Genomic DNA, 13049 nt, shown 5'->3' with positions numbered 1-13049 from the left:
CACAAGTCCTGGCCTGTCTTGGCAGTGAGCACAAATCTCCATGAGGAGAGGCTGTCAGGCCCTGGGGCTCTCTGTGTGGAGGGAGGGCTGGAAGCAGAACTTAGCACAGCCTCTGCTGGCTGCTGCCCACAGCAGGCTCCACACTGCATTCTAACAGTTCCCGACTGCAAGGGCATGCACCCTGGGCCAGACTACATGACCCGGTCTTTGAACTGCAGACACTGGCACGGAACTAGAGGGGAGTGTGAGAGGGGTGTCAGCAGGCACACGGGTGAGGAGAGGGGGCACCACTCACAGTCCTTTATAGAGGATGCAGCCGGCTAGCACATGGGGTGAGCGCTGGCAGGTCTGTATGATGAGGGCTGCCTTCAGCAGCAGCAGGGGCTCTACCTGGGAAAGACAAGACACAAGACACGTGGGCAGCTGGAAAGCGGGCTTCAGAGCCACGGCGGTGATCACAACCCAAGCCAGCCCACAGTTCCTGCAAGGAACTAACTGCTCAACCATGAAAATCACATGAGCCTGTCCAGAGCTGCCCAGACACAGCAGCCTCCCACCTGGCCTCCAGCACCGACAGAAACCAGGTGACACTCACACTGTTGTCCCCACCCCATGCCCAACACCACAGGCTCTGGGGATGCTGAGTCCCAGTCACTTTCTTCAGCTGCGAGAGAAAAGTTCAGACCTGAGACACAGGCCAGCACACAGCCGACAGTGCTCACTGGATCAGTACGAGTGGGAAATGGACTGGTTCAGAAACAGAACTTCCTGCCTCTCTCAGATAAAGCAGAGTTCAAATGTGAGCCAGACACTTTGGAGGAGTCACTAAAGCCTGTGCCATTTGTGTGGCGAGAGAAGGGACCCTCAGGCCTTTGGGGCCAACCCTTCAGAGGCAATGATGTCACCCTAGGTGAGTGTTTGCTTGGTCCCTATCAGTGCAGCCTCCCTGGCCTTCAGTGTGGTCCAGGAGGACCCTGACCCATCAAGAGACAGCAAGGCTCCGAGAGGCAGCCCATCTCGCCTGCGGCTGCATGGAAACTGTTCAACTGCTGGAAGCACACACTCTCTCACTCCCCTAGCTACATGCTGACATAGGTGTTCTGAAGCACCTCACACCCACACCCACATCCCCAGGCTGGCAGTGAACACGAGCGCCCACAGCCTTACTTTGGTGCAGTCCAGGTTCCACAGGGCATTGAAGATCCTGTGCGATTCGTTGGTGCTCCTGAGGACTTGTGTGATGAGGGTATCCCACTGCAAGCTCAGCTCCTCTCGAGAATGGCTCTGAGAGAAAGACAGAGGAAGTCGGCGCCTGAGATCAGGACACAGGCTCTAGGTAATGGTGGCGTTTCTGCAAGGGGCTCCCAGGTCTGTCTCATCCCATCCCTGTCTGAACAGCTGTGTTACAGAGTCAGGGACTATACTGCTGAAAGGTATACCAGCCCAGTGAGAAAGGGGGAACAGACACGTGGGCACACAGGCATCCCTAAGGGGCTCTAGGTGTGCCATTCGACATGGAACCACATGACACAGAGACAGGCCCGAGGAAGGCCTGGCCCGGCACTGCTGATTTTGAAGGGCCTGATGCCCCGGGCCTCTGCACTCTTACCTTGTAGGCCAGGGAGACAGGGCCCATGTAGAAATGAAAAAATCCAATGAGCTGATCCAGAAACTGCCTGCAGCTAGCATCAGAGAGCTCCACACCACAGCCCAGTGCCTGCAGAAGGAGACCAGACAATTCTGTGGCTTTTCTCTGAGGCCACAACTAGAAACCAGGCTCTCTTTGTCACCTGCCACAGGTCCATGAGGTCACTTTCTAGCCAGGCATGATAGCCTAATCTTGCAATCCTAGCAGTTGGGAGACTGAGATAGGATGATCAGCCTGAGCTATAGACAGAGTGAATTCTAGGTCAGTCTAAACTATAGTGAGATCTAGAGAATTCCTCAGTAAGGGACTGAAGCATGGCTTCTCAGTGGCGTGTTTACCTCACATGTGTGAGGTCTTTGTTGGGAAACAAAGGGCAATCAATCACTTTGTGTGAACCAGAGAGGAAGAGACCCTAGCTCAGTGGACTTGGTCTGGGAAAGAGCTTCAGAAATCTACGATGACAGAGAACTGAGCAGGAAGAAAGTACCTTGCAACCCAGAGAGGTAGTAAACACACTGAGCTGCATAGGTCACAGGTAAAGATCAGGGAAAGAGAAGCCATTTCCAACAGGTGAGCAGACAAAATCCGGCAAGTCCTGCCTCCAAACCAAGCCCACAGCCCTGACAAGGGAGACGGATTTCTCAGGACAAGTCAGTGGCAGAGGGAAATCCCACCCTCTACAGCAGTTAGAATCCTCCATCTCAGAGGGCAGCTCCTTAAGACCTGGGTCGTTCACAGAGGGTGAAGTAGCAGATGAGCTAAGGGAGTGAAACACTCCATCCTGCAGAGAAGCTCCTTAGGCTCAGGAAGTAAACAACACAGTTTCACACAGTTTCACACAGTTTCACAGTTTCAGTTTCTGAAGCTGAACAGATTCACTAAGCCCTTCTCTCCCTAATAGGATATAAGTGGTAAAGACTGCTAAGAGTCTCTCTGAGGAGCCCACCTGCCTGAAGAGACTTGTATCAACTGAGGCACCAGGAAAGGACACTCTTCAATCTGTTGAGCTGCCTGCAGGCTGTGCAGTGTGCCAGGTTCCTGGATTTGTGAGCTGTAGCCCATGCTGGCTCAGTTTTACCGATGTAGCCATCTTTGAGTTATTTCTGCTCCTGTTAGAACCCGGTCCTGCCAGGAGTCATCAGGAGATGCTAAAAACTAGCAGGTAATCTTCCTGAGATGGTTCAACCATGGACTGTCAAAGTTAATGATGGGTTTGCTTCTCTAGGCAAAGCCGAGAAGATTACATTTTAGGAAAAAGTCCTGCTATTAATATGCTTTTCCTGTTATTACTAAATATATATTACAATCACTAGGCATTAGCTCACCCTTTTGAGCAGATCTCTGCAGAACAGTGAAGATGTACTGTCTTGTAAGGATGCTATATAGACAAATAGATGATTTCTTAATTATGAATCCCTAAAATTATATTAGTAATCATTAAGCTCTTTTATAATAGGACTGCTATTAGGTCCTTTTCTATAATCAAAACTGCAGTGAGATCTCTGCCAGTCTTTAGTGTCCTGAGTTAATTGCTTCTGAGAAAGCAAGCAGGCATCTTCAACTTAGACACATTCCAGCAGGTTGTATAACCACTACCCAAAGGTCATAAAAAGGGAACTAAGGATTTACTATAGGTGCAAGAACAGAAGATAAAATACTGACTGGGTTTATCTACAAAGAACTTCAATGGCAACTTAGTGATGGTCTTTAACTCTCCATGACCCCGTGGAGCTGTGACAGGTGATGGATGTTTAGCCAGATAATTACTCTTAATGGATACGCATGTAGACACTCTGTTGTAAGCTTCTTATTCAATTTATGATTTGAACTTATGTGTAAACTTGTGAGCTTTTTAAGCAGAACGGAAGAAGAACATTTTAGACAGAACCTTTCAGAAGAGTTTTCTTAGAGAACTTCCATAGAAAACTTTTTAGAGAGAAATTAAAGATCACAATCACTTTTCTAACTGTCCCTCTTTCCTTCCCAAGACTTCAGCTCTCAGGCTAGGCTGGAAGTTAGAGCCAAGCAGCTCCTGAACAAAGGCCGCTTTAATCCCCTGCTAAGCACCACAGACTGCAGTTTCTGGCCTCGGGAACTCAGACAGGCAGGTCAGCTACCTCAGCGAAGTGACTTAGACTAAGACAGGTGAACATTTTATTGTTATACAGCCTCCCTAAAGACCTCGCAAGGCCAGTCCTGCCCCCGCTGATGCTCTTGCCCCTCCATTACCTCAAGAGAGAACCAGAAAGAAAGAACAGCTGGGGCTGGCCCTGGCACCACCCCACCAGCAAACACACCTGTTAGTAACGCCAGTAAAACTCACGGGCTCACCAAATTGGACTTTGGTGGTATCCAGACTTTGGTCTGTCATGGCCTCCCTATCTGGGATGAGTAGACCCTGTGGTGGCTAACTTTACATCATCTTGACATAGGCTAGAGCCATCTGACAGATGGGAACTTCAATTGAGAAAATGCCTCGGTAAGATTGGGCTGTAGGTAAGTCTGCAAAACATTTTCTTAATGATTAGTGATTGATAGGGGAGGGCTCAGCCCACTGTGGGTGGAGCCATCCCTGGGCTGGTGGTCCTGGGTTCTATAAGAAAGCAGGCTGAGCAAGCCATGGGGAGCAAGCCAGTAAGCACCACCCTCCATGGCTTCTGCATCAGCTCCTGCCTCCAGGTTCCTGCCCTGCTTGAGTTCCTGTCCTGACTTCCTTCAGTGATGGACTATGATGTGGAAGTGTAAGCCGAATTAACCCTTTCCTCCCCAAGCTGCTTTGGTCATGGTGTTTCATCACAGCAATAGAAACTCTGACTAGTATAACAACTGTTCCCATCTCCCCAGGAACACAACACAGACTATCTGACATGGAGGGCTGCAGCTGTGGAAAGACGAGAGTCCACTAGGAAAGCCTTATCTTAAGTTGCAGCTGCTTGAACAAGAGCTACCAGCCTGGTCCACTTCCTGCTTCTGTAAGCACTTGCTGACAGAAAGCCCCTCTTATGGAGTTCAGTCACATAGCCCGGAACTGAAACCAACCAATGAAGAGAAAGATGAAGAATGATACCATGCCTCTTACAAACCCCCTGAGTGACTGCAGCTGGGCACTCAGGCACTTCAAGGCTACCCGAGTCACTGGTGTGAATGACTACATTCTCCACGCAAGTCTCAGGATGCTTGTTCTGGGAGTCAGGTTTCCCACAACAGCTGAGTGTCACCTTCTTGAAAAGTGACCTAACTTGGGCCTGAGGTCATGGAACACCCTCAGGTTGGGAGCATTGGTGTGGCTGTTACAGCCACTGGGTGAGGGCAGTCACAGGGAGGTAACAACAGAACAGGACGGGACAATAACTATAAGGATGTCCACCACAGTCGTAAAACATGAAGGAACTGATCTAAATGTCCAGTGACAGAAACCAGGCAGGAAGGTAGGGTGTCGTGCTATGTGACCATATGGATTAAACTCCCGATTCAGCGTTTTGCCAGCTGGCTGAGATCAGGTTTGCCACACTGTGTTTCTGCAGCTCAGTTTTCTCATAGCCGTAACATGGAGCCGTCCATATCTCCCTGGGGTGGGAGAATAAAGCCTGTCTCCACCCATGCATCACCAGCGGGCAGTAATGCACAACAGAGAAGCCATGATGAGCTAGGGACCTGTCTCCCTGGCCAGCCCTGCCTTCCCTGGCATCCAGCTTTCCCTGGGGTTCTCAAACCATTAAAAGAGGGAAGTACCACCCGAAAGGGCTCTCAGCCATAACCAAAATTGCTACAGGCTGAGATTTCATGTTGGGGTGTAGTCACAAGATGGCTGCTGTCACCTCATTTCAAATTACAGAGACTGAAAGTCAGAGAAGAGACAGAGAGAGAAAGACAGAGAGAGAGAGAGAGAGAGAGAGAGAGAGAGAGAGAAAGAGAGAGAGAGAACCCACACACTCCTTTGATGGACGAGAACCCGGGTTTAGAGTTCTGATTCCCAAGTGTCCATTAGCAGTCACTCAGGGGTACAGGCAGTAGGATGGGTGTGGGCAGTAGGACTCACAGCACAGGCCACAGGCCGGAAGGAGGTGAGCCTCTCGGCAGGGTAGGCTGTGTTACCACCCTAGGCATCCCAGCCTGGATAATCTCCCCTCTCCAGTACATATTGCTGCCCTTGAAAGCTGGCGTGCTCAAAGCCTACCCACCTGCAGGCAGACAGGGCAGAAATGTCAAGAGAGAAGAGTTGCCAACATGAGAAGCAGTCCAGGGCTCCCGTGGGGTAACTCACTCTAAGGCCATGTCACAATACCTGGGTGGTTATGACTTTGACAACTTGGGAATGGCTGCAGTTATCCTTTGGTTATTGGGGACCATCACTGGCACAGCATCCAGGTCGGTCACCCTACCCAAGAAAAGCCATGCCTAGAACTCGCTAATGCCAAGCATGGGAAACCCTGCCTAAGCTCAACATAGGAAACTCTACCTAGGGCCAGCATCATGCTGGCTTCCCGTGTCCACAGGGAAGGGACTGCCCTAGGTGGGTACCCTGAGGTCTTCACACAGCCACAGCCACAAAGGTCACATTGTATGGGTAGATAGGGGTCAGCCACAGGTGAACTGCTTCTTATTATTCCTCAGAATCAACAGAATTCTCCCTTGTGATGAACAGTGAGGTGAATGCATCTACAGGACAAGGCCTTGTCACTGACACTGAGGTGGAGGTTACTGACAGAGAGGAGAGGTCAGAGGTCACAGTGCATCCATTGCTGAAAGGCAGAATCCCAGGGTCCCAGTATCTGCCAGCCTATGCTAGCACCTCCCAGTGCTGGACTAAAGGTATCTGTTGAGTCCTTCCCTTCCCTGCAGCTTCTTCTTTTTGTCTTTCACTCTTTCTTCACCCCCACCCCCTTTTCACATTTCCTGGGCACGAGTTGCTGTCTGCACCCACAGCAGACACATAGCAGGGCTGAACTGAGACCCAAGCTCGGGAACAGGGCAAGAGATGAGGTCATCGGTGGCACACAGACCATCAGCTATGCACGGCCTATCCCAGAAGCCTCCTCCCGAGTCTCCAGACAGATGGACACGTCTCCCTGCTTCCTCCTGCTCCCGTGGGTCTCCTGGCCAGGAAGCACTGAAACCTCCTGTCCCACAAGTCAAGTACTCTCTTCCCGGGAAGGGGGGTTCCTCAACTGTCCTTCCCAGCAGGAGAGCCAGCCAGCGCAGTGGCCGTGCTTTGGGGGAGGGGTCCTCCGCTCTGCGCAGCTGCTGTTTGTGGGAGGTTTTCCTCCATGTCCTTTCCTAGGCCGTTCGCTCCACACTCGGGGCCTTCTCAACACTACCTGCGGCACTGTGGTGGCTGTGCTGGATACAATTTTGAGGCGGCTCTCCTTTCCTGAGAAACAGGTAGCTGGCGCTGCAAGCCCCACCCTTCCCATCAGGAAGACGCTCATGCCACAGGGAACGGCAGGCACCAAGGGTGTCCAATGCCTGTGGAATAGACCCAGACTGCACTGCGAAGCAAAACCAACAGCCTGGAGGCTCCAGGCCCTCGGTACCTTCCCTCCCTGCCTCCCAGCCCGCACAGTGTAGGTCATGGGTTCAAAGGGTCTTCAGGGCAGGGCTGAGAAAGCCCGGATGCTGTCTACCATAGGATCCAAGCTTTTCTTTCTACTTTGCTGAACACTAACCTACAGCTCCAAGCGCATGGCCTATCTAGGCCCCGCCCCCTTGGCACAAGCCCCGCCCCTCGCCAGCCCCGCCCACCAGAGTTAGTGACTAGGCTAACAGTCCACATTCTGCTCTGCCTGGGCCAAAGAGGCCTGTACCTCTGACACTGGAAAGATGTGGGGGAGGTGGCTGCCTGTGACTGTTGAGTTCTGAGGATGAACAGAAGGGACTGCTGTAGCCAGGAGAAAGTGCTGAGCTTCTGAGGTCCTGGTAGTAGGATCTGGGAGGGGCAAAGCCCTGCATCCAGAAGGGGAGGAACTATGGAGTCCAAAGGACGCAGGCGAGGTACCCTCTACCCTCAAAGACAGGGAAATGGAGCTACCCTTTTGCCCCAAGGGGCTGCTGCCCCACCATTGCTTCCTGCAAAGGATGAGACAGCTGGGATACGTGAAGACTTCTCTTACAGAGCTTTCCTGAGCAGGAAAAAGGCCATACATGACTTCCGGGTGAGGTGGCCAGAACTACTCCTGGACCAGAAGAAAAAGGAGGACCTTCCCCTAATTGACCAGTGCTCCTCTGAGTTGTGCCGCGTTGCCAGCACCTGCTCCTCGATGGTCAGCATCACCAACACAGACGTGGAAAGCACTCCCAGTGAGCTCCAGGATTCTAAAGAAGGATTTGCTGTGGACTCCCAAACCCCTCCTTTACAGTCTTCACAAATGGTCATTCTCAACACCTATCTGAAGCCAGAGACTCTGACAAAGCTGGAGAAGAAGGTAAGGAAGAAGACTGTGGCGGCCATGACTGAGCTGGAGGAGGAGATGGAAGCGGTTAAGAGACGACGGTCGGTCCTCGTAAACGACATCAAGGCCATGCAGAAGGAAATCCTATGTGAGAAAGCAGACAGCAAGCCCTTCCTTGAGTACCTGCAGCAGAAGAATGAGGAGAAACAGAGGAAGTATGACTCTCTGTGGGAAGACTACATTCGGCAGTGTGAGGAGATCAAGGACAGGAGGCGAGAGCTGGTCTCTACCTTCACCTCACGCACGGCAGACCTCCAGAGGCAGCTGATGCAGGGCAAGAGGCTCGAGGCCAGCTTGAAGAAGAAGCTGAAGGCCCTGGAGCCCACGGCGCAGGTTAGGGAGAGGCAGCGGCAAACGATCCAGGCCTTGGAGTTGGAGGAGGCCAGCATAGACCCTGACGTCTCCTTCATGGACCGAGAGGCACACCTTCAGTTTCTGAAGGAGAAAGCCGTCTTGGAGAAGCAAATGGAGGATCTGAACTTTCTGGAGTCTGGAGAGAAAATCACCAGGGAGCTGAAGAAGAAGGCCAAGGCCTTGGACACCGCGGCCAAACAGGCTCACGAGGACTTCTGGGAGGGTATTAAAGCTGAGAACAGGCAGCTGCGAACACAGCTCCAGCAGCTGGATGAGGAATTCTGCAAGCTGGAGGCCAGGAGGGAGAACCTGGAACGGCGAAAACAGCGGTGGAAAGAGCAGCAGTGGTACCTGGAGGCTGTGACCCGGGGGAGGGAACGCCTGCAGCGGCGGGAGCACCGCCGGCAGCAGAAGGAGCACCCAGCACTGGGCCGTCTACTGGGCGCCAGGCCGAAAGCCAATCCTAAGTAATGGCTGCCATGTCCCAGGAAGCAGACTGGAGCTGAAGCTGGGGCACTACACAAAGAATGGTGATGCTATCTGATAATGCAGAGGACAGAAGCAGCAGGGGACAGAGGGCTGAGTTTCTCAGAGCGGCAGAGGGGTCCTGGGCTGGCCTGTCCCTCAGGCTTGGCTCCCACACAGCAGCCCGAAGGGCTATCCTAACCGAAAGCTCCGCGGCACGGGGAAGCTTTGTTCTTCAGAAGCCACACCTTCGGTGCTCCCTGTTGCAATGTAGACTTCGGTGCTCACTTCCTGCTCATTAGTGTGGCCTTGACGATGACAGGGTGCATTTTGTAATGGGCACCTTGCACACAGTCAGCCCATCTCACAGTAGGAGCATCGGTGTCTTAGGTGGGTGCGGGGTGGCATTTGGGGAACTGGGTTCTTTGCGTTTGTGTGTGGCTGAGGCTGGATTGTTTAGAGAGCTGTGGGTCGTGATGTAGACCATTTGGGCCGTGTGCTCCTGTGTGACAAAATACAGCCAGCTCTCTGAGTCCTGGGCGTGGCTCCAGGCAAAAAGCCTCGGCCTTACATTGTAGAATTTTAACTTTTACTTAGCTATAACATGAACTCATTTAAAACTGTGCTAAAAATTAATTGCTGAATGTACCTTTGGCTTACAGAGTTAACTTACATGTGAAATGTTATTGAAAAGCAAAAGCTTACCTTTGATTATTCAAAATAGAAGTCTGTTTATCATTACACAAAACAAAAGCCTAATTGTGACTTTTCAAAATAAAACGTGAAGGTAAGGGTCAGAGGGCACAGACAAGGTTCAGAGGGCACAGGCAAGGGTCAGAGGGCACAGACAAGAGTCAGAGGGCACAGATGAGGCTCAGAGGGCACAGACAAGGGTTAGAGGGCACAGACGAGGGTCAGAGGGCACAGAGGAGGGTCAGAGAGCACAGAGGAGGGTCAGAGGGCACAGAGGAGGGTCAGAGGACACAGACGAGTGTCAGAGGACACAGACGAGGGTCAGAGGGCACAGACAAGGGTTAGAGAGCACACACAGTGGGAAGGTAGGTGGGAGTTGGGGGTGTGACAGGGAAGGACCTTAGATCAGAGTTTCAGTGTTGGCTGTCCATCTCGCTGGGCACAGGACACCTGGAGGGTTTAAGAGGGAGTGGCACATTGGCTTCCCCAGCCAGAGGCCATGAGGTCCAGCAGGTGGCCATGTCCTTGTGTTTGAAGCTGATGGACAACTGTCCCCCCTGCCATCTCCTTCCACTTCCCTTTGTAGCATCTACTGCTGTGTGTGCTGGGTCCAGTGCTCAGAGCTGAGCAGCAAAGAACCAAAAGGTTGCTGGCAGGTCATATGATACCGAGCAGTACCTCACCCTGCCCGTATCTCAGCACCTCGTGAAGACTTGGCCCAGTGGCAGCTTTGGGGTGATTCCAGTCAGTCCTCCTCATATCCACCGGTTTCCTCTAAGCCACCCCAAGGTGGCCTCTCCCAATTGCAGCTGTCTGTCTTGCATTATGGGGCAAGCAATGTATGCTGCTCAACAGCTTCAGGAGGCGGAAACCACCCTTCACTACAGGAAGCCAGTATTTCCCTGATCCAAAGCAAACCAGGACAAAGCAAAGGAAGAAATCACTGTCCAATGTCTCGCATCAACACAGACACAAACATCTCCAAGTCTGGCAAACTGTAGTCAAGAACACAGTGAACACAGTGAAAGCTGGGCACAGTGACACAGACCTTTAGTTCCAGCACTTGGGAGACAGAGGCAGGTGAATCTTTGTGAGGTTGAGGCCAGCATGGTCTACAAAGGGACTTCCAGGACAGCCAGGAATGTTACACAGACAAACCCTGTCTTGAGAAACAAACAAGAACACGATGAGAAGATCACGTGCCAGGACCAAGAGGGTTTTATTCCCAGGGTGCAAGCATGGTTCACCAGGCAGAAACACGTCCCGGTTGTAAGTGTAGGTGTAACTCAGCACTCGGAAAGACCCAAGACACAAACTGCACTATCATCTCAATTGACATAAAGAAGGCCGTCAACAAAGTTCAGTATCACAGACACACAGACACACACACACGCTGAAAAGGAGCACAGCTCAAACAGGCCATGACCACCAGAGTGGGTCAGGTAGCATTCACTGCCAGATGCAGGAGACAGAGGGCAAACTCCTCCGCATTCCCTCAGTCTGGTGCTCAGAGTCTTAGCTAGAGCAGTAAGAGAAAGGAAGAAAAAGGACAACAACAGAAAATAAAGAATAAAGACGCCGAGTCACACATGCTCGCAGACGGCATGGTTCTCCATTTCAGCCTCTCTGCAGACTCTAGCAGACCCGGTTAGACTTGATAAATACACCCAGTGAGGGAGCACGACACAAAACCAACCTACGAAAGAATCATTTTTCTGTGTATCAATAACAAATTTGCGAGGAAAGGAAAAAATTGGGGAGGAAAAATCCCATTCCTTCTAGGTTGAAAATGAACAAACAAACAGCACAGCAAAAATCTGGAGTGGAGGAGCCTAAGGAGGAGGAGGAGTCTAAGAAGGGGGAGGAGCCTAGATAAGGAGGGAGAGGGGCCTAACTAAGGAGGAGGAAGACTACCACTCTGAAAACTTCACAGCACCAAGGGCCTGACTGTAAGGAGCAGAGGGAGACAGGCTGGCCATCGAGCTCAGGGCTACCTCACTTGCAGTGCGGAAGTGGCAAACGTGGCATGAAGCAGCCCACAGCCAACACAACCCCCATCAAAATTCAAACAACGCTCCTCACAGAACTCAGAAAAATAATCTTGTCACGGGAAGACTTGATGTCAAATCACACCGCAGAGTCACGGCCAGAAAACCAGCATGGTGCCGGCACCGGCACTGCCACTAGAGCAGACCTGGGGATCAGCCAGAGAGAAGAGGTCCAGCGACAGTCCAACATGCCCACCCACAGCCACCCAACCCAGGCTTCCACAAAGATCTCAGAGAAGGCAGCTTCCTTAATGGAAGAACACATCTGGGCCGGCAAGACAGCTCAGTGGAAAGGCTCCAGCTGCCAAGCCTGAGGGTGAGAGTTCAAGTCTAGGAATCTACATGGTGGAGAGAGAGAACCAACACCAGCAAACTGTCCTCTTACCTATACACACCCATCATAGCATGTGCACACACACACACACACACGCACACATGTGCACATGCACACACACACACGCACACTGGCGAGTGAATGGATGAACAGCAACAGGAGCTGGCGGAACGTGATACCAGGTGCGGTGGCACGAGTCTATCATCCATGGGGGTGGTACACAATACACGATGCACTCATATACTGTAATGAAACCACGGCACCTGGAGAATGGATGGGAATTGGTATAGTAAGGAAGGATAAAACACTCTGTTTTCTACAGAGGACTTAGATTTATTGCTTTACATTGCGGGGGGTGTCACAGAACACGTGTGGAGGTCAGAGGACAATTTCCAAGAGTAGGTTCTCTACCGTACGGATCTTAGGGGTCAAACTCGGGTCATGAGGTTCAGTGGCAAGCATCCTTCCCCTAGTCATTGCCAGCCCAGGATCTTCGATTTAAATTTAGATATACTCTCTCAATGTGTAAGTCATATATTTTTTTAAATGAATGGATGTTTTGTCTGCACACATATGTCTGTATACAATGTGCATGCCTAACTTGATGAAGACAGAAAAGGGTGTCAGATCCACTGGAACTGGAGTCACAGAGGGTTGAGGCACCATGTGGAGACATCCACCTGCCTCTACCTTCTAAGTGCTGGGATTAAAGCTATGGCCACCACACTGAGCCAAGAAAAATCTCTGGAAATAGCAGGTGATGGAACACAGACATTAACAGCAGAAGCAAGAGAACAGGTGAGCACACCCGTGCCTGAAGACGCCATGATGGAGCCTGCTGCTGCCTGTGCTGACAGGAGACATTAGTGCCATGACGGAGCCTGCTGCTGCCTGTGCTGACAGGAGACATTAGTTTAAAATTCCTCTTCACCTGAACCTAGCCACTGCAGTCAGGCCGGCCCCCACAGATCCCAAGCACTTTCTGTCCCCCCAGTTCTGGGCTGAATCCTTCCAACTCCTTGCTCAGCTCACATGTGCACTGCAGATTCTGGGATTGC

At 51.6% G+C, this 13049-nt stretch overlaps 2 protein-coding genes across 6 annotated transcripts in view; one reads left to right on the top strand and one right to left on the bottom strand.

The window, feature by feature from the left end:
• The window catches only part of Hps4 (HPS4 biogenesis of lysosomal organelles complex 3 subunit 2), a 42105-nt gene that overhangs the window by 12804 nt on the left and 16252 nt on the right, over positions 1-13049 (bottom strand). For all 5 annotated transcript variants that reach the window (XM_028765508.1, XM_028765506.1, XM_028765504.1 and 2 more), the window contains exons 6-8: positions 1610-1717; positions 1168-1284; positions 296-390 (exon numbers count right to left, since the gene is read on the bottom strand). In XM_028765508.1, the coding sequence (XP_028621341.1) occupies positions 296-390; positions 1168-1284; positions 1610-1717 (320 nt within the window). The remainder of the gene's footprint in view (positions 1-295; positions 391-1167; positions 1285-1609; positions 1718-13049) is intronic.
• On the top strand, positions 7609-8922 carry LOC114619651 (coiled-coil domain-containing protein 121-like). The gene has a single exon (XM_028765509.1). The coding sequence runs from the start codon at positions 7615-7617 to the stop codon at positions 8920-8922; it is 1308 nt and encodes a 435-aa protein (XP_028621342.1). The 5' UTR covers positions 7609-7614.

The sequence above is a fragment of the Grammomys surdaster genome, unplaced genomic scaffold (assembly GCF_004785775.1).
Source record: "Grammomys surdaster isolate TR1022 unplaced genomic scaffold, NIH_TR_1.0 164, whole genome shotgun sequence".
NCBI lineage: Eukaryota > Metazoa > Chordata > Mammalia > Rodentia > Muridae > Grammomys > Grammomys surdaster.
This window is presented reverse-complemented; position numbering and strand designations above follow the sequence as displayed.

Bases quoted from the DNA above. Each gene is read 5' to 3' on its own strand.
- LOC114619651 (XM_028765509.1), top strand. From the start codon at position 7,615: ATGGAGTCCAAAGGACGCAGGCGAGGTACCCTCTACCCTCAAAGACAG.